Consider the following 22,768-nt stretch of genomic DNA (forward strand, 5'->3'; position numbering starts at 1 on the left):
CACTGAGCAATATTCATAGGGAATTCAGTGTCCAGCTCTATAAAAATAATAATATTAAAGGGCAAATCCCTTTGGTAAAACAAGTTGAATTTGGTAACTTATTTAGTTCAGACACTTGACAAACATTTAGGGTTGCACTTTCTTCCCAAAAGAATCAATTATGTCACCTTTTCTGTTGAGGTGTAGGGCTACTGTAGCATACTAAGGGTATTTCAAGACTGTGTTTTTATGGTTACAGATAAGAAGAAACAGATTCTTAAGGTACATTGAAATCTGCTTTTATAATTGCTGCCAGGGATACATGTACAAACATTTTTTTCATGTATTGGTCATATTTAATGGAAATATAAAAAGATGTGAGGAATGCCTCAGTATAATCAAATTGCAATTAAGTTAGTCCAGAAGTATTTGTCAAAAGATATAATGGCAAGGATTATAAAGGAGAAGACTAAACTGAAAACACAGAATGCCAAAAATCACCATCTGCTGATATGATGGAGTATCATGCTCAAAGCTGTTAAGGTGTTACTAGAGCTGTTGTATGTTACAACATTAAACAGTTAATTGGAGTTCATGGATTTTAAGTAAAAGGACTGGGGACTGTTTTTTACCATAGCAACCACAAAAAAGAAATCTCTTAAAGCTTGTATGCAATGTGCACCAACAAAAAAGCAAAGAAAATAAATATATTTGGAATTCAGCATTTAAACTATAATTATTTGGAGGAATTCCTCTTTCCAAATTTACATTCAGAGTATCCTGGAGAGAATAAGACATTCATTCCAAAATTACCAAAAGTCTTTCCAAAGGGACAAGAAGATGTATTAAATTCTGTACCTTATCTCACTAACAACTGTTAAGATGACTCCTGCTGCTTAGGTAAACAGAGTAGGGAAGTGAATGGGTAGAAAAGAAAGGAAAACTTCTATCATCTCACTGATGTGTGGCCACTTGTGCTGCAGGCAGGGTGTGGGTATAAACGAATCAGTCAAGATCACATGTGTACCTATTGTAAACTGTTGTTTACCTTTTGCCACTCCAACCATTTCTGTTGTGTGCTGAGGTTAGCCTATATGTGCTCTTTTAGCATGAGAAGCAAGTTACGGTGACATTTCTGATTGTTTAATCCCAGGTCAGTTCAAGTTAGAGAGAAGGACAGGAAAAAAAGGAAAGTAAAAGACAACAGTGACATCATCATCATCACCATTCCTTAAATATTAACACATGACATTTTGATACCAATGGAACTTATTATCCATGCTCCCTTTTGAAACAAATTGCTGATGAGTTCAACCATCTTTCCAGCATAGTTCAGTTTTGATGGAATAGTTATTTTGATGTATGATTCTTCTGAAGCCTTTGCAAAGGCTGGATAGCTGTAGGGGCAGCAGATCAGAGAGGCAGCCCAGCAAATTACCTGAAGCAGTGATCTAAAAGGTGAGACTGGCAGGTGAAGAGCAAGAAGGAGCAAGAAAGATGGACGTCCTGCTGATTGTTTTACCCAGAGGATACACTGAGGGCAGCAGACAACAGGAAGGATTGTATTTCATCAGCCCCGAACTAACTAAAGATTTGAGTAAGGAAATGTTCCTAGAACATCTATTTTAACTGGTGAAAACAATTGCATCTGTGGTATCTGCCAACTCTCATAATTGTCTGCTGTTGTTTTAAACGTGTGTATGGGAAATTTTGCAAAATCTAGGACCAATAATCCCATGGCTGACACAGCATGCTCTTAGACTCTTACACCACAAATGCAGCGTGAGAACAGAACAGAACAGTTGGCTGCATTAAGATTCAGATTGACTGAGGGGATTCTGTAGGCTGATGTAAAAATTTCCACAGGCAAAAATATTAAACCCTGCATAAATGGAAGAATTCACCCACATGAGCACTTTCAGGACCTAGAGATGGCCTTCAAGTTTTCCCCCTGCAAACACAGAATACACATGTTCGTGGTTCCATGCACCCGTAAGTTCTCCAAACAAGACCATTTTCTAACCCCTCCAATGTAGACTCATCTCTCTATTTCAAGGAATTTGTACTGTACTGCTATTAAATGTTGTGTTTATCAAGGGACAGGTGTTAGGTCTTTTCACCACCTTAACTCACTGTTTCCATACAGCCTCTGACTTCCTATCTGTATTTGTTTATAACAGCATGACATAAGTTCTGATCCATTGGTTAAGAACAACTTTAGAAATATTTAACAGTGCCCAATTCTACTGTGACACAAACATAAATTCCATAAAATGCCACTGTTTATGCTACTAATACATTTGACTTGGCTGTACTGATTATGATCATTATGATGGTGGGTGTGGGCACAGAAAAAAGGCTCCACTATTCTTGTAAACGGAAGAGTAGACACCTCTTGCCAGCCAAAATATGTTTAGACAGATAATCTTCCTTGAGATTTTTCAGTCCGCTGTACATAAAGTATACTGATTTTGGTAGCTTTCCAAAAGATAAACTATACAGTCCACTACACATAAAGTATTCTGATTTTTTGTGGCTTTTCACAGGCTACAATCGTAACGGTATTTTGAAGTCACTAATAGGTGCAATGGCCAGAGAAAAATAACATTCTTAGCACAGAAGGAAAAACAAGCACTGTCTTATCAGATTATTATAGTCCTTGAATGTAAATATGAATACAATTAAAAAAGTAATAGCTCAGATTTATTATATGCAGAATAAGACTCCAATTCCACACAAGGAGGAAGAGGAGTTTGTGTTTAGTAAATGGTTTGAATTTAAATATGTTTAATTGATCTATTATTATTGTATATTTTTCAGCAGAATTAAACATAGAGAAAATTCACAGATGCCCACTGTCTCGTAAAGGAAAAACATTTTTTTTTTATCTGTCGATTACAAGATTTGGAAAACAACAGACAGTTCTGGCTATAATCTTGCATCAAACAGGTATCTGAACTACAAAATACTCAAATGCTGATTTTATAATGATTTTTAGTGTGGTTTTTTTCTCCTAAACCAGTATTTCTCACTTTTCATTGGTCTTGCAACTTTTGCATATATCAAATGTCACATGCTGATTATCTACAAAACCAGACAATTCAACACACAGAGCTGCATCACTGGAGGTTATTAGCCAGTTAAAATATTTGTTGGCCTTAGACATACAAAGATTTTCTTAATCTAAACCTGCAAAGTTGCAATCTTAGCTCCTAGGCATTTCAGAAGTGTGCACCCTTTACAGGCAACATGGGATATTTTTAATAAAGTCTCAACTTTTACTTTGTCTTCTTGACTAGCTATGTTTTTCCTTCTAACCCCAGAGAATCATTAGTACTTTGTGCTTATACTTTGTCTGCTTGAAGGAAATAGTGCCTTAGGAACACTCATCAAACTACAGGTTTCCAATAAATAGACTATCAAAGGACAACATATTTACATCATTAAGAGGAGGATTTAATTCAAAAATTCATTAGATCTGTGAGACTGTACCTGAGGCCTATCCAGATCTGTTCTTTGCAGCCATGTTGCCTTTGTAAAATGTCTGGTGAAGTCTGATGACAGAAGTGCAAGGTAGCCTGTGAGACGTTTTGAAGGATGGCAGTATCAAAACATCTGTGAAACAACCTCCTATTGCATGTAAGCCAATGCTTAAATATCAAGCAGATTTTTTACTTCAGGTGCCATTAACTGTCAGGCACGTCGCTCACTATACCCAAATTCCTGCTAAGGCCTTGGAGATCCATTTGGGCTGAGTACAGAATTCGCAGTGCTTATCAGAATACACTATCTTTGACTCTTCCAGGTTGGGATGGGGATCTTCTCAGGACAAAGCTCCTCACAAACTTAGCATGGCAATGTGAGGAGCTACAAGAGACTTCTCTGTACAATAGATGAGACACAATTGATTTCTGGCACTCCACTTCCAGCCTCAGCCAGAAATACAAGACGAACAGGCTTGCTTTCTTCTGTGATTTCAACATGTCTGCTTCCTGTACAAGCTGGAAAGAGGACATACCATAACAACTGTCAAAACATTTCAGGACCTCAAGCAATGTGTGATTGGAGCCAGCTTCTGGAAGCAGTGAGTGCTTGGGGAGCTGTGCAAGCGGGCTGAGCCCTCACTGTCGACTTGCCTCGCTATCCGGCTATCGACGGATTTAGGGCCCAAACGTGACCTCCACCAAAGGCATCACTGCGACCTCTTGTCTGGGCAGCCCCAAACTTCCAGAGCCAGGCTGAAGTAAAATTCAACTGTCTCCCAAATGCCAAGGGGCAGTCCACCCAGGCTGAAATCTTTATTTTGCTATTCTGGCAGCCCTTGGAGTGCCTCCCCTCAGCCTACTCACACACGCCGCTTGGCCCTGTCAGGAATGAGCCTCCATTTACAGTGGGAGTCAGTGAGCCCTTGGGACGGGGGAAGCCTGTGCGACAGCACTTACAGAAAATGGCGGGAGGGGAGGCAGGCCTCTGCGCTGAGGGAAAGGGGCCTCCAGCCAGGGCTGGGGGAAGGCTGGGAAGGACTGCTGGCTGCCCAGGGAGAGGCAGAGGAGAACTGGCTGCTGAAAGAAGAGGAGAAGGAAAGAGAGCTTTCCCCCAGACAGGTGAGGAAATGTTTAAAAAGGAGAAGAGGGCAACTCTAAATGGCTTTGTGAGGAGAGAGGCAGCCCACTGGTGGGAGGTGGAGACATGACTCCACTGAGGGAGGCAGGGGAGAGGAGAGGCTCCTAACTGCAAAGCAGGGGACAAAAAGCAAAGGAAGGCATATTAAAGACACGGTAGCGTTTGGTGAGGCAGCTGGGCCCAAGTGTGAGCATGGTGGGTGAGAGGCTGGGAGCAAAAAACAGGCCCCAAGATGGTGCTTCAGCAGAGAAACCCGATGGGAGATGAAAACCTACTCTGCAGTGTTAGGGTAAAAGTGACAGAAAGAAGCAAACAAAATTCAGAAAAGTGAAGCGTCTGGAATAAAGAGGGATACAAACAGGAGAAACATGGCATCTACACTGAGAGGCAACAGAAGCAAATTGACTGCGATGCAGTAAGGGAGATGCAGAAAGTTGCTGTTGTGTGCTGCCAACACACACAGACGTGGCTGGTGAATGGCAAGTTATAATATGCATTATTCAGCAGGGCAAACTTAATTTTTAATGAAAGAATATTTCTATGCCTACCTCATGAGAAATGTTTTAAGATCTTTGGGGAGCCGTATTTTGTGTTTTTTGTTATTCACACGGGCATTGTGAGAGACCAAAGCTTACGAAAGTAGCATGCTGTTTGAATGCAGACTTGATACTGAGGTGAGGGTAACTCCATCCCCCAGTGTTCTTTATCTCTAAATCTAAAGAACTTCGCCATATCTTTAAAAAATGCAGGGAATTCCTACAACTTTCTTCGTTTCTGTCCCAAGTGGACAGTTAAGAGCCTTCCTCTAGACTCTGGATATGGCCTTCAAAGATATTATTGTTGCTGTTATTTACCAAGAAACTGTTTCAAATAAAACAGATAAATATTTAGTAAGTAAAATACAAGTGATTCACTGCACCAGTTCTAGACATGCTTAATAATTTTAAGGAGCAGTAAGAAACATGCCCTGAGGATGTTTTAAAACAATTCCCCTGTTATCTTTCCTGAATACCTGTCAATACAGGGAAACTGAATTTTAGCCTGTCAAGCACTCTGACCTGTCATTCATGTCTCACATCTTCCCAAATAGCCATACTGTTAAGAATCTACCCCTCAGTGTTCTGCAGTGAATACACTCCCCCAACTTGGTCTAATCCTCAGCTCCTTGCCCTAAGTCCACCTGATGAAGTGTTACACCAGGGACCTTGGGTAGTGTGTTTTAAGAAGTTCCAAGTTTGAGATCCATGTTTCATAAGGGTTCATACTATAGCGCTGAGACTGGATATTCAAGTGTTTGGTGGAAGTCAGGACATGGGGAATGTTCTCGAGGGAGAGAAAGTATTGGAAAGGAAGATGGGTCTGAAGTGAACTCTCAGCCACTCCTAGATGAAACCTGAAACTGTTGCATAAAATAATGAAACTGCTTTGTTTCTTACAAGCTATTAGTAAGTCCTCACATCCAGTGAAGATGCATGTCTGCACTGTACAAAGCAGTCCTATAATACATTGATACTTGGCGTTACTAGCTTTGGTATCATAAACACTCCAGCTATGGTAATACAGTACATAAGATAAATTATCCTCTTGAAAAGCAGGATAAATTATCTGCAGTACAGTGCTATGTTAATGCATTTAGACTACAACCAATACTTGAGCAAAATTGTTTAGAACAAGCTTTTAGACACTGGAATCAAAGGATGTGCAATTTATTTTTTCACAGTGCTTGCATAACTGTCTTGGGTTTGAAATGTGTAGTAACTGTTGATTTTCACCTCTAGTTCACGGCCTTTTTTTGGTAGCATTTTTACTTGAAACTTTCCAGAGTTTACTGTAATACGTTATCTTATTGTGCATTTTCTGTTCATAGATCTGTGCAATATACCGTTTAGTTATACTTTAGATTTCCCTTTTCATCTGATTAGTGCTGCTGTAGTGTTTGGAGCATTGTTTTGTTTTGTGTGAAGCAATTTGCAACACTTGTTTGAGAAATATGTTTTTGTTAGGATACAAGAGTATCTCACTTAGAATTTCTTTTTCAGTTCTCCATTTTTCTAACTGTTTCTGTTTTGAGTGCTGGCTTCTTTGGCTAAGATGGAACCAAAAGCTTAATTTAGATTTTTTTTCTTGTGCTGTTTCAGAGGACATTAAAATAGATTTCTCTACTATGAGTGTCTATTTAATACAGTTTTCTAGCTCAAGATTTCTATGATGGCATCCACATGGTGTTTGAGACACCTTCTGAAAATACGAAGAGCTTAGAAATAGTACAGAGACTGAACTTCTGGCTAGAGTGGCTCTGGGGAGCCTGGCTCATAGTGGCTTTTACATTTGGCTTGTTAAGTGCTGAGCTGACTTGTTTTAATGGCCATCCTGTACGCATCTTTTTTGCAGAAACCTAGATAGGGGGAAGAGGGTTAACTATCTGGTTTGTTTAATGAATTTAGCTGTTGACAACGATCACATAGCAGACAAGAATGCTACACCACATTATTATTTTTTTTTTAAATCAGTTTTGCCAGAGAAAGGCAGGACTATCTATCTGGTGGGTTTTGCACCTTCCCGATATAAATGCCTCTGGCATCTTTTCCTCTGAAGTGTTGTTGTAGTATTAAATAGTAACTTGATTTATCCACTGTGGAAAGAGAGAGTACAGATAGTTAATCTACAGGCTAAAATTAGCAAGAGTGTAAAAATCCACTATAAAAATAATTTGCACACAAGTCAACATATAAATTAGTTTTACACTCCTCAAAATCCTCGAGGAGGTTTGATGCTTTTGTAGTTGTGTTACCAACAGCCAGCTAGTTTGCTGGTGATTTTCACATGCAAACTCCATTGGTGACTATCTTTAAGAAAGTCTTGTGATTCATCTACGGTTCCATTCCCACCAAACTAGATACCTGCGTTCATAAAACTGTCTGCTAGGTAATAATTTCTACTATGTAAGATAAAACCACTATTGTGGTAAATCCATTGCAAAATAGGATCCTGAGAAGTACTAATGAATCTCTTGCCAAACTGCTTAAACAATAATGACTTTGTCACAAAAATATCATATGTTTATAATCTTGTTATAATAGTGAAGCCTTATACAGCTGGGGTTTTTTAATACTTTTGTAGCCCATTAAAAGCCATCTGGTGCACGTACTGCCAGGTGTACATGATTTAAAGCAGAGGGTCACAAATTTTTGTTGTTGTTATTGTGACTACACATGCATCTTCAGCAAAGTCATGTTTTCTCAGCATATGACAGCGGAGTTGATATGGAATCATGTCATTATTTCTACATGGTGACTACATACAATGTTCCTGATAGCCACATGTGAGAACTGCTAGTTTAGTTTGTTATCTTTTAACATTTAGATCCTGAAAATCATATAAAAGTTGGATGAATCTCCACATAAGCCAGAGATTGATACACAGGTTTGGACCTCTTCTAAATGTCGTAACTTTTCCTGTGCTTTTATAAAGCCCAACTCTTTAACTATAATCCTAGTAAGTAGATGTAGGACCATATGATTTTTATCTCCTGGTTACTTGGTGGAAAGCTTGCATTTGGAAATCATCTTATTAAAAGACCTGTGATATATGGATTAAAAAGATTAGAGTTCAGGTTTCATCTGTATTTTCCTGCTTATTAATTAAAGGTCTTAATTTGCTTATAGTTTACTTTTTTAATTCCATGTTATGATTGGACCACTGTAGTATTTAGAAGCTGCAACTAAGATCAAGGCTGCATTATATTGAATTCTGAAAAAACACATGGTAACAGGAAGCCTCTAGTTGGCAGTTGAAATAAAACAAGATCCATAGGGACTGGGGAGGGAAAGAAGTACCTTTTCTGACTGACTTAATTATTTTTCTATAGCAAAGTGACTTGTTCAAGGTCATAGAAGAATTAAATTTTTGTATTGGTGAGCAGGTGCAAAAGAAACAGAGAATGTTTAATCTGCACTTTCATGTGCAGTTCTTTTGCTCATTTCCTATGGAAGTAATTCTTCTATGATCATGTTTGTGCCTTTCCCTCCCTTTTTTCCTCTCCACCCATAACTTTCAGATCCATTGATTAATAAAAACAAATTTGAAAGAGGAGCAAAAGTCTTAAATAGAACTGTCTTCCTACAAACTTTGTGAAAGCAGATGCCAGGAAAAAGGAAGAAGAAACCATCTGAATGCCCTTGCTATGGTAAAGCTGCAGCCTGAGTTCACAATCACAACAGAGAACTACGGATATTCCCAACCATGGGAAAAAGTTCTATAATGTCAGATCAGCTCTCTTTGTATTTTGCTACAGGGCTGTAGAGCATAACACAGTTGTCCATGCTCCATACACTAGTTTGATTTGGTTCCAGTCCGGAGTGAAATAAGTAGTGCTCTTGGGGAAAAGCCCTAGCGCAGAATGGAGGCTACTTTTGTGCAGCTTCAGGACTTGCACCCTACAAACCAATGGACACGAACTGATCTATAGTTTCCTCAGGGATGGGGTTCATTCCTTGGTACAGACAGAGGTAGCATAGACATAATCAGAGCAGAACTTGCACTTTTGAAACAAAAGATGCTGATCGTTAGGAAGTTGGGCAAATCTGTTCTGAAGACTGTGGAACCATTTGTTTAATGATAATGTTGTTCTTGAATACATATGGCTGGGAGGAGGAAGAATTCCTTTGGGAGGGCTTTGGAAACCTTTCTCTTGAACTGTAAGTCACTGGATTGTTTCTTTTTAGGAAGGAATTGGTACATCTTGCATCTTTGATTTAATGCTAATTTTCCTTCATATGGTCTGTTTCTGTTAGAGCCTAGACTGTAGTTCTGCAGTGTGTCATGGTAAGCAGCATGTAGATTAGTGCCATGTGTTAAAGTTGGAAAGTTTCTTCACTTTTTTTGCTTGGTTTGTGGCTGCTTGTATTAAATAGTTTCCCCCTCCCCCTCCTGTTTTTTCTCAGTTGTGTGGTTAGGAATTGCTTTATTGCTTGTGTATCCTGTGGCAGTGTTTAATACTAGATGCTTGGCCATACGTACTTCCCTGAAATCTTACGTTGGTTTTCATTGATGGGGATTTCCTGGGTGCTCACATGACTTGCTTTTGTACCTTCTCTCCAGATACATGTCTTGGGTAATCACAGAAGTGTTATGACATAAGCTGTGCAGTGTAACTTCTTTAATTATGAGACTGTTTGTCCGCCGTAAAGACTTTTGTTCAACTATCCTGCAGTGAATTTGAGCACAAGTGCCAAACATGGTTGACTATTAAGTTCATGTCATTTATCATTCCTTCTAAGGAATTCCATCTTGCTATTCCTAACCAAAGAGTTTTATGTGTAGTGAGCAAAGTTTTCATCCTCAACATAAGCACTTTATGTCTATTCTTTATTTTTTCTTCCTCACTGATGATTATGTCTCCTTGTAATTAAAAACATCAATCATATCCATTCCCAGCTGAATTTTGCTAGACTAAGTCAAGCTCTTCTCATATGATAGACTCTTAATTCCTTTGATCATTCTGATAACCCTTTCCACACTTTTTTGTAGGAAGATTAATTTAAACTGGTGGCTAGAACTGTACTTAATATTCCAGGATAGGTCTTGCCTGGGCTGCATATTATACCATGACTAACCTTTCTGCTTCTGGAAATTCCCTGTGTAATGTATCTAAGGTCACGCATCTTACGGCTGCTTCACACTGGTTGCTAATAAGCCTGCTGCCATTGACTGGTTCTCTTTTCAGGCATACTTTGGTGAGCTTTCTGCCTCTCTCTTTTAATTGCGCTCCTGTAGTTTCTTGTAGCTAATGTTACACAACTGGAGACACTCTGGCCAGGCCATAGGGTATGACAGCTTTTAGGCTTGCCTCTGGGTATTACAGATAGGACTTGTATATTCCAGCTACTTTTTGAAAGAGGTGGAGTGTGAATGCTGTCTGTATTTAATACTGCATCCGTTGACAGGATATATAAAGCAAAGGGTTTGTCCTTTGCCCCAGATGTTTATCCATTTTAGCACTGCAAAGAGCCCAGTTCTAATGAAACTGTAAGAAATTTACTTAAATTGATTGTAGACTGTACTACCACGTACCTTTCTGCAGGCAGCAGTGCTGACTTCAGCAACTCCTGTCCTGCCCTTCTGACCACTGCTCCAACCCTTGAGGGAGCCCTAAATGCTGTTCTTTTTTCCTGAGTCTAGATTAATTCCATGCTCTGCTTCAGTGTTGTCCCACCACGGTTTGAACCAGCAAAAAGTGAATGGTGACAAAGGGCCTTAAATGAGAGGCTGGGAAGAGAGGTAGGACGGGGAAGGGACCACATACAGTCCACACCACCACTCTGAGAAGTGTCTGTTGAACCACAAACTTCAATATCAGTACTCCTGCTGGGGCTGTACAGCTGTCTGAAAGATGCTGCATGTGGAGTCAGTGAGGCTGCTTAAATGAAACCAGGTCCTTCACCAGTGAGTGGTGTTTATGTTTGGCTTGATAGGTGTGAGCTGGAGCAATGTGCTTATGCCCTAACTCCTTAGCCAAATTAGGTATATCGAGTACAGAAATCTTCACGGTAGTGTTATCTTCTATTCTTATCTCAATAAATAAGCCAGAAATGACACGGTCCTGAAATTACATTAGAAGCATGTACATCCCATAGGTTATGTATTGCGAGATGGAAACCTTGGCATTATTGGAGAGGCGCGGGACCTGTGAGTTCAGAGCTGCTGTACTGCAGCCTAAAACATCAAAACAAGAGAAAACCCATTTGCAAACAGACGCAGCCCGTACTCACACACAGATTAGGTAGTATTTGGACAACAAAATGGCTGTGGTTGTGGTTATAGGTGATCCACAGGAGCGCAGCTGGAAGGGGTCGGGAGGAGGGGGAGCCGCTCCACCGCAGTCCGGGCCCGTTTCCGGGCCGCGGGGGCCGTGCCGCAATTACCGAAAGCGCGTCCCAGGGACTTACTGCGGGGCGCTGCGAGACGCGGGGCACACAACCCCCGGGCGCGCAACCCAGCGGCTGCCTTCCCGGCGAGGCTCTTCGGCCGCCGGCACCGCTCCGCTCCGCTCCACGGGGCGGCGGCGGCGGCTCCGCCGGGCCCGGCCGGGCCGGGCCGGGCTGGGCCGCGCCAGGCCGGGCCGGGCGGCGACAATGCGCGGGGCCGCGGAGCGCGGCGCGCAGCCGGCGCGGGGCCGGCGCCCCCCTCGGGGCGGGCGGCAGGCCCGGCTGCCGGCGGCGTCGCGGGGCGCGGCGCGCAGGCGCGGGGGGCGCGGGCATGCGCGCTGGGCGGCGGGGAGCCCGATCTGATAGGGAGCAGGGGCTGACACTACCCCCGTGTGGGCGGCGGAACGTCCCGAGGATGACGTGCGGCGTTCTCGAATCCCGTGTCTCGCTCGCTCGCTCGCCGCCGCCGCCGCCGAAGGAAACGGGAAAAGCAACAAGGAGGCAGGAGCAGGCGCGGCGCCATGGCGGCCCTGGAGCGGCCCGTGCCCAGTCCCGAGGCGTTCCTGGGCCAGCCCTGGGCCGCCTGGGTGCGGGAGGCCGCCCCCCCGCACGCGCACGGCGCCGCCCCCCCGCACAGTAAGGGCAGGGACCGGCCCGCGGCTCGGCACGCCGCTCCCCTCCCCCGGAGCGCACGCACGGCGGCGGGGCCAGGGGCCGGGGGCCCGGCCGGGCCGCCCCCCCCTCCCCCCCTCCCCGGGGCCGCGCCGCGCGGCGGGAGGTGCCGCCCCCCCGGGCGCTCAGCTGACGCGCCGAGCCCCCGGTGCCATGTGTGCGGGAGGCGCTGGCGCACGCCGTGCTGTGCCGTGCCGCTGCCCCGCGGCGCGGGCTCCGCCGCTGGGCCGGCGCCGCGGTGGGGGAAGGGGGCGAGGGGGAGGATGCGCGGAGGGGCCGGAGGATGCTGCGGGGGGGGCCGGAGGGTGCTGCCGCGGGGGGCCCGGCGGTTCCGCTCCCTGGCAGATGCTCCGACCATTGTGCTTTTGCTGTTGCAAATAGAAACACTGCTCACCTCCTCACCTCTCCTCCTCCCCCCGCCAAACAATAAATGCACACCTCTGGGCCCTCGGCGCTTCCTGACTCTGCTTCTCTTCTGCAGGTGTAGATCTAGAAGAGACTGGAAAGGAGGGTGGAAAAAGCAGGGAGGTTATGAGGCTTAATAAAGAAGGTAAGTGGATAGTGCTGGCACACCTCTCTACCTGTCTGTCTCTTGGTGGCTGTGGATGACTGTGGTTTGGCCTTGACAGGGTAGCCTAATAGCCTATGGATCTCTCTGCCGTGAAGAATGTTTCAGGGTTGGATACACACAGATGACTGTCACTGTGTCAACTTCTTTTGAAGTATGGGTATAACAGGTGTATGCGTGCGACTGACAGACGTGGTAAAAGATAAGGCAATTTTAAGTCAAAAGACAACTACACATCAGTGGCCATATTGGATTTTTTTTGAGAAACCTGCCCCTTGGTGCAATGTTTCACATGCTTCTGTGTGAAGATAAGCATATAAACCTGTGCATCAACTTTAAATGTTTTATTATTGTTAGTGACTAGAGTGAAAAACATTTTCATTCACGGAGAGAAGCGGTCTGTTGCGATCTTTGAGTTCATTCAGTTTAGCTCAAGTCGCATTTTGTTCTTTCATTCTCACTGCTGAGTGTGACTTACAGTCAACTGAGTGAGTAACGTCTAATATTATCTTACGTTAGGCCAAGCCATGCATATTGTGCAAAACCAAATATAATAGGTCATTTGGGCCACAAGGTTTTCTTGTACCATAAGTATGAACAGGCAAATTCCACGCTAATGGTATTTGCTCACATGCCATACCTGACACAGTTCTGTCAGTTGCAAAAGGAGAAACTTCAGTGTTGAGCTTAGGCACATCTAATTTACACATTTTGTTTATTTTGTGCATGGCGACATCATGCTGGGGTAACACCTGATGCAACTAGTGAAATGGTTTGGGATATATATTTTTCTGTAGCTTTCTGTTTGTTTCCGGTTTGTTAAGAAAGCAGTATACATTACAGCCTTTCTGTAATGAGAAGTATTTCTTGTGAAGTCGGTTTAACAGTCCCATCAGAGTGAAACTTCGGTGTGACTTACTCATGCTGAGAAAAAAACCACTATTACCTGTAATGTCATAATATATATTCTGAAATGATGTTAAGTTTCTCGTTATATTATAGTTGTCGTTACACGTGCGTTCAATTTTGAGCATCTTGGCAGCTTAAATGAATTGTATGTTTTCTAAACAAGCTCTTGAAAAAAGAATGAATTAATCAGTAACGTAGATTTGTGTGGTAAACTATAAAATTGCACAGAGTACACATTAAATAAAATTATTTAAAATATCCTAAAACCTCCCTTTTGAAAGACCTTTATAGAGATGCCAAGCTTGATTGTATTCCTGTCTTCATTCTTACATGCCTGAACCTATCTTATTTTGCCAGCCCCAAAATAAGTGAGAGGCAGAACTGGGGTTTTCATGTAGTATATTTATAGGTAAAAGATTCAAGGCTCAAAGAACTTGTACGTCTTATCAGTAATGTTGAATGTACATTTGTTTCTGAATTAATCGGAACAAAAATCTTGCTACTAGAGCTTGGCCTTAATAAGGAGCTTAATTTGTTGAGGTAAAATACTTTGCACCTAGAAGTTCTTGGACACTAATTCCTACTATAAGCTTACTTGAGATATAAAGATTGAAGCACATCCCTGCTCCTTAGTCATAGATAATATGCAGATTGTTTCCTAGAAAGATTCGGTTTAGATTATCAGCTCTAATCTCTCATTGTTTGTTTTTGGGGGGGGTTAGAGACTCTGTCAAAGGAGCTCTATTTAAACTCGCTGTCCAGAAAAATTATTTCCAAACAAAGTGTGATGTCATTGCTGACAGTGACAGGTGTGAAGCACTCTACTAGCTTTTATAGTACTTATGTTGTAATATGGTTTAAAAAGCCCAAACTGACTGTTATATTTAGAAAATAAAAAGCTTTAGGAATTTTATTGCTTCTGAGTAGTAACTTGCTTTGGATCACTTAGAAAGAACTTTCACAGTTTGAATAAATTAGTACGTGTTGAAATATTTCTACTGTATTCACTTCAGCAGTCTGTTAATAGAGGTGTTTTCACTGCACCCATCTGTGTGTCTGAACACCCACTGTAAATCTTCCTTGAGCCTCACTGTCCTTATTAATAAAGGTGGAGAAAAATTTGAATAGTTAGATTGGTTTGCAGAAAATATTGCTCACGTACTTGTGGAAATGCTTGTGCGCTTATTCTGATCTTGCACGCATCTGTCATGTGACATGTTGGCATTTTTGCCTGCTTTGGTCATAGACAAGGGTTGTGGCCATGGTAGGTCTTAATACCAGACCCAATGCATTTTATTTTGCAATCTTATCTGAATTGCACCACCACTTCTTATGACGTTTGTGGTGCCAGAAGATTGTAAGCCGTGTTTTAGAAAAATAAGACTTTACTTGTATAAGGTAACAGGAGGATGACAGATGGACAGGACTTTTAAGTATCAAAAACTACTGTCCTGATTCATAAAGACAGTGTAAAATGTGATCTCACTGCATTTACTTCTTGTAATATTTTTCTGCTTAATAATGTCAACTTCAGTTGATAACAACCAGATTTACATGGCTGTTCCCTTGAAAGCAGTTAAGCAAGGAACCTTTTTAGACTAGTGAAACTGTGTGTGGAGAACCTGGTTGAGGGAGGGGCTGGGAAGATGGTGGTCTCCTCTGGACCATGATAAGGTGTTCCACTTCACTTTTGTAGAAGAAAATTATATCAGATGTCAAAAAGTGCTTCCAGCTAGCTTCATCCTTGCGTTGCTGCCTCCTTTCTAGGTGTGCCCGATATGTGTTTAGAGTGGTGCGCTGCTCTTCCGCCTCCTGTTGACCCAGGCAGGGACCCAGGAGGCAGCGTTCCCCTGTGGTAGTGGGGAGAAGCACTGCCAAACCTCTGCCTGCCAAAGTGGTTGGTACTTCTTAGTGCATGTCTGAGCAAAGGGGTCGCAGTCTGGCTATGCTGTTCATTTCTGCAATGCAAGAGATGCACTGAGGCCATGTGCCCCATCTTTAGGGCAGAAATAAAGATGTAGAAATACTGCTTGCTGCTTTCCTTTATTCTACAGCGTATATGTAGGCAGCACAGAGGGAGAGAAATTTCCTGAACGTTTGTTCAGTTTTGTAGACAGAATTGCGTTTTGCATGCTAATACTTACTTTATGTTTTCCTTTAGCAAATGCAGTATGGCCGTGGTTGACTTCTACTGGCATGTAGATTTGTGGAGAAGGGATTAGAAAGTTGCAAGTGTTCACAGAAAATGAAAAATTTTATGCATAAGTGTTTGTGCCAGGAAAAAAAAAATATCTGCTTATCTAATCAGGAAACAGAAACAGTATTGTGTAACTTATCTGACAAATCACTACCAACCAACTGGCTTAGCTAAAAGAGGGGTTATCAGAATTAGAACAGCATTTAGAATTTATATTGAATTTTAAAAAGTTGAATGGCATATTTGAAGAATTGAAGATTTTCTTGTAGATAGCATGCATACTACAAGGAGTCTATATTTATTTGACAGTTTATGTCCTCTAAAAAGTCACAGTAACTGTATGCCTGAGATAGATCCGTCATAACCTGTAACTGATTTTAGATTGATTTTTGGAGGCATGTGTTTTACTTTATACAATACTTAAGAAAGTAATAGAATAACGAGATTTTTTGGTTTTATGTGCAGATCTCTTATTAATAATCGGTTAGTAAATGTCCAAGCATTAAGTGATTATTTCTAGGTAGGCAGAGGCTGTAAAGAAGCAAAAGATACCCTGTGTTATCTTCATCAACTACAGCAGGGTTAAATATGACCTATGGGATTCAGATCTATATTTGAGTATTTGGTGTTGTACTCAACTTCAGTTTCACAGTTCAGTGGGTTTGTATTATTAAGGTTTCAATCTGATGTGTGTGTTTTGTCGTAGATAATCTTCTCACTAACTGTACTGATTCATTATTGTTTAACGTTAAGGATGTATGTGAAAAATTCTATTTTCTTTTTCTCATGTTGTGTTAAAATTAAGAGATTATCTATCATAATTGCGCAGCCCCAAACTTGACCATTTTGCTTGATGATTACACATGCAAATCACATGTTTTAAATCTCTTGGATAGTTGTTTACAATATATTTTTCCTATTTTGACTTCCCACATAAATATCTGATGGAAAGCTTTTTGGTAAATTCTTTGGCAACATCAGAACAAAATTAAAGGGATACTGATTAGTTTTGCTTTCAGTGTTTTTTTTTATTCTTCAGAAAAATATCTTGAAGATTTTATCATTCTTTGTGGAAAAATAAGTTAAGGAGGTTGGGCGATGGTAGGGAACACTTCTATAGGAAAGAAAGGATGTAGCATACAGTATTCTACTTTTTGAAAGGCAAGAGGAAGAGAACTAAAATTATTTATGAGATTGTGAAAGAAGAAAAGACGAGATAAAACCAGCTGGTTAATGTAAGCATGGGGATTCGAGTTGATCTTTTCTTTCAACTTTTTTGTTTTGTTCTGTTCACTAGTGGTTTGCCAACAGTGCTGTTTGTCTCCTTTAAAAACATACCAAACAAAGGCTTAAGAATAAAACATTCTTGGTTTTCTTAGCAAACTTCATCTTTCACCTTTTTGTGGTGGTAGGGGATGCTGGAAAGGGTTGAGAGGGAAGAGAAATTATAATAATGTTTTAAACACATACCCCAAAAGAAAGAGGTGAGGTTATTGAATTAGACCACCTTAGTTAGTGATTTGGAGTTGGTTTTGGTTTTGCAGTGAGCAGAAGAGAGGGGTGAATGTTGTATAATTTTTTCTCTTCACTGTAAGCTAATAATGTGTTCCATAGATACTGGTTCTTAAAACAGATGTCGTATTCAGGTGGACCTTGATGAGTGAAAGAACTGAGAATTATCAGGGTACAAAATTGTGGCTGTTGTCAAGAGAAACTTTTTCTTACCATTCTTGTCTCTCTGCTGGGAACAAGAATAGTGAGCAAAGGTCCCCAGGTGGGGTTTCTTTAGGATGAGAAATGAGAGTGGGATTCAATTCTGGTGTTCATTCTGGTATTTAAATGCCTGATCAGCTCACACATGATATCTGATGCCAAATATTTTTATTTTTTTTCCCCCATGGACAGCTTCTGCAAGGGGGTGGCGTGGCTTCTGGTTGTGGCTGTCACCTCATTTAATGTGTCTTAAGGAATGGTGACAGAGGAAGAATGAAACATTATGTATGTTAGTGCCCAGAAATTTAGTCAGAATTGTAGTTTATCCTCATAGTTATTTTCTGAAACCTGTCCTTTAGTTCATCAACCCACACACTGGATGAAAAGAGTGGAGTAATGATAAGGCTTTCTGATCAGGCATTCTGTGTTTTGAATCAGGATTTTGGTTTTTTTAATATGTATCTAAAACTGTTGTTCTATAAATTACTTCTTTAAAAATTCTGGTTTTGTTATGTGGCACATACTTTGATGGAGTTCAGGTGATGTTTCTCTCAGCATGTCTGCAACAGTTACTCTGAAGAGGTTAGATCTCCTGTAGGCTAAGGTACCTCTTTTGATCATTGATGAGGAATCTGTGTATGACTTTTTGTCAGCTGATAGCACTGTCACTAAGGATCTGTCTTTGACATTCTTTCTACTTGTAAATTACAAGCAGACTTGAGAAAGAGGGAAGTGATGTGTTTACTGGAGTGTACCCCAAGCCCTTCTGTCACCATGGAAAGTGAAATGACTCCTTGTGTGTGTTTCCTTGTTGATCTGCCTCTGTATGTGGTTAATAGTTTATAGATGAAATATATGTTTCCACATATAAACGAAGATGACTCCAAGACTTGAACCATTTCCGCTGTGAAAGGAGTAATTTCCTGGAAATGGCCTTTTCTAGCTAATTAAAAATTAGGACATTATCAGGTTCTGTTTTGCCTTTAGGGCAAAAAATGTTAGCCATTTGAGCAAGGCTGAGGTGTATGAGATGGAAGCAGTGGAAAATCCTGTAGAAAACATTTTTCAAGTCACATTTTATGTTCTGTACACAGAAAGCATAAGTTTCTGGTAGTCCCAATGAAAGTTCAGATTTACAACACTGCATGCATTACTGAGAAAGATCACCTTTAGTAAAAATAGTGTATTGGTATGAGTACTTCTTAGAGAGTTAACTCCACCATAAGGTTATATGAGTGCCATGATAACTTGTTAGGAGTAATTTTGGAATAACTAGCAAGAAAGATTTTCAGTTTATGTGGCGTGGGTTAAGTTACTGCATCTTTCTGTCTTCCAAGTTCAACTTAGTGCAGAAGTTCTCCAGCTTGTCCTTGAAAAAGCTTATTCAGGAGTTAATGGTGCAGAATGCCAGGTGAAGCCGGTGTCTCTAGGTAATTTATATGTCAAAAAACCTCTGGCAAATGCTGTCGTGACACAGTAATGGGGCTTGACAGAGGTCTTTCAGCAAGTTTATAGCAAGAAGTCTTTGATGGTTCTCTTGCTGGATGAGAAAGAGATGCTATGGGGGTAAAATTTTTTATTTATTTTTTTTATTTATACCATTTTTTTATTGTAGTCCTGTGCAACTGTCTAAGCAAACTCAAAATGGAGATGGAATCCAGCACAGTTACTTAGGACTGATAGGGGGCAATGGAAAAACACCTATTGCATACATCATTTCTCACTTTCTCTTTTTTGTGTCACTTTCTATGGTTGAATGTTGATGATTTTAAGGGATTGGTGTTATCATATCTTTTTGTATGGCATATTAAAAGCTATGCTTGAAAGCCACTGATGTTGCTAGAAAAGTGAGCTTTCTGATTACTCTTGGTCTTGCACTCAATAGAACTAGTGATGCCTTCCTTCTGAAATGTTGTGTATGTTATTCAGCAATTTCCTTTCAGATTTAACTAAGCTGTATTAATAACACAGCCCTTAAGCCTGAAACATCTTCCTATTTATCTGCCTTCTTGACAGCAGTTAGAATTTAGAATTGTTTGCTCTTCCTGCTTTTTGGTTTCAGCATGCAGGTATTTATAAAATGTGTAGTGTTTAGCAAAAAAGTGGAATTTTCCCAGATCAGAAAGAGCATCAGCCAGAAGCAGCAAAGAGCTTGAAGACAAAAGTTTTAGTATCTGCACAACTGTTGTTACCAGTGTATGTCTAGTGCAGTTTCACTTAATCCTCAGGCCTCTCCTGAATAATCTGTAAAACGGAAGCAGTTGTATTGTGACAGAGCTGTGCACAGTACACAAGGGGTTTAGGCTTGCTTCCCTTTCCGCTCCCTTGGAGCAGGTGTTCAGCAGAAGAGACAGAAGGGTGACTGATGAGTAACATCAAGACCTAAGAATGACTGGCAAAGGGCAAGAGTTCATGGGGTTTGATTCTCTGTGGTGATCATTGCTGTGCTCTTTGTTTTGTTTTGTTTATAATTTTTTCTAATATACAGTGTTTGATTTTTTTTTTTTTCCTTTCCAGCCATTCTTTCTCTTCCTTTTCCTACTGCAGGGGCTAGACGTAGCAGGCAGGCAGAGACTGGGAAACTGCAGTTATATTTGTATTGAACATTAATAACATCGTATAAGTAATAGTTGTTGACAAGTTTGTTGGGTCAAAAGTGTCTTCTCTAGCAAGACACAGCAGGATGGGACTGGATCTCTCTAGTGGCAGAATAAGGTGACTTCAGCTTGTCGTTGTTCTGAGCTGAAATGGTCAGAATGGAAGCAGAGATTTACAGAAGTGTAATTCATCATGTGTGTTCATCTTTGAATCTCTGATAGGTATTCTGTCCTCAAGTGGCCTTTAGGCTGGCCCCATGTGATTGTCCAGATTAGATAGATTATCAGATGATAGTTAGCCTATTCAGTTATTTTTTAAGATGCTCTTAGTTATGTCTCATGCAGACAGGATGTTACTGATGATTTAAATCTGAAAAGTTTGTTGGACCCACACCACCACAACAACCACTGACAGAGCAAAAACCTTGTTTGCTTGGGGCTGATAATGGGAGACATTCAGAGGACAATGATCTGGGTGAATATAGGTAATTTTATCTGTTACTGCCATGATTAGGGAGGCAGTATTATTATTTGCATGATCCTAATGCCTAGCAGCCCCATCAGAGACTAAATACTACCAAGCAGAGTACCAGTGCAGAGAGGTTGTGTTGTGAAATTATTGTGCTGCAGAGAACTAGTTTTTTAATATGTGACGAAGCAGGAGTTTTAATGTTGACACACAGAAGCACTTAGTTGCTCAACATGACAGGTGGTAGACTCTAGCCTAAACTGTGGCTTTCTTAGAACTGTGGCAAGGAAAGATTTAAGGTGATGTTCGAAGGGCAGTGAAGCAGTTTTGCAAGAGCTTGGAAGGTATACTTACTCGTGTCCAAGTTGGCCTGAATGAGGACACAGACTGGTTGGTAAAAGCTTAGTAAATGGATACTGAATCACGAGCCAACTAGAAATGTGAGCAAATATTGTGATAGCAAGTAGGATGTGGACAGTATAGTGTAGGTAAGATAGAGGAGCCTGGAAAGCAAACACGAGTAGTTTCCAGTGTTTAGAGTTGGAATGGAGGATTAGGATTGTGCAGAGAGAGTAATGGTAGATTGATATGACAGTATAGAAGAAAGAACTTCTGGAGCAGTGTGAACGACAAGGATAATGTTTGTCAAGATGAACAAGAAGAGAATTTTAGTAACTAATGTGAGGTGAAGGCCCAGACAAACCTTTAGCTCTGAAGGTGTTTAGAGAAGACTTTGTCCTACAGATCCAAGACAAGAAGAATTACTTAGATATAGATGTAGCCTGAATGAACAGATCAAGAGATGACATAGTATTTCTTATCTGAATGATGGGCAAGGTGATAATGCTGTCCACAATGATCAAGAGAGGAGGTGGAGAGAAGAGGGTGGGAGAGGAGACATCTAAGTTCTGTTCTAGCAGTATTGAGCTGAAGCTGACAGTTACTCAGTGAAAAGAGGTGTCAAAAAGACAGACTGAGATTTTTCTGTTTAGTCATAAATCTACTCTATTTGAGATCTGCCTCCTTAGGAGCTGAGTTTGTGTATGAAATTCCCAGACATAAGGGAAGGGGCAAAAGATGTAGCTCAGTGGAGCCCTTCTAGAAGACAAAGGAGGATAAGGAGCCTCCCGGTAACCTGTGAGGGAGTTGATACAGGGAGGAAGGGAAACAGGAGAGGGTAGAGTCGTGGAAGTGAGAAAAGAATCAATGCTTCAAAAGGAGAAATGCATTTAATTTTTATGAAGAATGCACAAGGATTATGTGTGATGGAAATTATTAAGCTATTTTGATGTTGCAATAGTGAAAGACTAGACATTTTAGTGAAAATAGTTTCAGTGTAGTGCAGGGGACAGCTGAAGGGAATTCAGACTAAAGTTAGAGGCAAATTAAAAGTGTAATTTGTTATAAAATAGTTCATAATGTGTTTAAAGGTGAAAGAAGGATAGAAAAAGAAACAGTGTAGTTAGAGAAGCTAGGGGTCAGAAGTAGATTTCCAAATATATGAAAGACTGATTGGCTGTCCCATTGCTCCATCAGAGCAAGAGGGGAAAAGGAGAAGTGAGGTATGGGGTGATGTGAGTGAGGCAAGTGGAAAGTGGGATAGATGTGTTTCATATCTATGGTGCGAGGAAGAAGGGAGAGCTCTAAGGGGGAGAAAGAGAGTGGGAAGAGAGAAGGTGAAATTATTATTATGTTTCCTGGCTTTCTCTTGCAATAAATATTTGCATTCTATTGTGGAGAAAGAAATGGATACAAGAGAAAAGGTTTGAGGAGTGAGTCAAAAGTAGGAGGAAAAAAGGCTGAAATAGCAGGTGTGGGTTCAGCTCAACTGGAAGAATGGCACAGCTTAGTAAGCAGCAGGAGAGAAAGAGAGAGAAAGAGAGAATGTGCAATAACCTCATTTCCAGACTGGTTACCCTTTCCACTGCAAATTCTAGGACAGGCAAAAATAAAGCGAAAGAAGTGGATATTTAAGATGAGCATGGGTTCAGGATTAGTAGAGTTGGGCCTAGTTGTGGAAAGGAGAAGCAAAACCATAAAGGGTGGAAACAAAACAGGCAAAAAATGTTGTGTCAGTGTGAAAGAGGGTGGAGTCCTGGGTATCGGAAATAATGG

General features: G+C 41.1%; 2 protein-coding genes across 5 annotated transcripts in view; one reads left to right on the top strand and one right to left on the bottom strand.

Moving 5' to 3' along the window:
* Positions 1 to 11,813, bottom strand: part of CDHR3 (cadherin related family member 3) — a 66,457-nt gene extending 54,644 nt beyond the window's left edge. Inside the window, exon 1 of the mRNA XM_056340675.1 lies at positions 11,550 to 11,813. The gene's annotated coding sequence lies outside the window, so the exon portion shown is untranslated. The remainder of the gene's footprint in view (positions 1 to 11,549) is intronic.
* Positions 11,814 to 11,897: 84 nt separating this feature from the next.
* The window catches only part of ATXN7L1 (ataxin 7 like 1), a 114,548-nt gene continuing 103,677 nt past the window's right edge, over positions 11,898 to 22,768 (top strand). For 2 of the 4 annotated variants that reach the window (XM_056339678.1, XM_056339680.1), the window contains exons 1-2: positions 11,898 to 12,164; positions 12,682 to 12,750. In XM_056339678.1, coding sequence (XP_056195653.1) covers positions 12,050 to 12,164; positions 12,682 to 12,750 — 184 coding nt within the window. In that variant the 5' untranslated portion in view covers positions 11,898 to 12,049. Of the gene's footprint in view, positions 12,165 to 12,512; positions 12,751 to 22,768 lie in introns of those variants that run through there. The other 2 variants (XM_056339679.1, XM_056339681.1) reach the window with 2 other exon arrangements.

Source organism: Falco biarmicus, chromosome 5 (genome assembly GCF_023638135.1).
Source record: "Falco biarmicus isolate bFalBia1 chromosome 5, bFalBia1.pri, whole genome shotgun sequence".
In the NCBI taxonomy this organism is placed as follows: domain Eukaryota; kingdom Metazoa; phylum Chordata; class Aves; order Falconiformes; family Falconidae; genus Falco; species Falco biarmicus.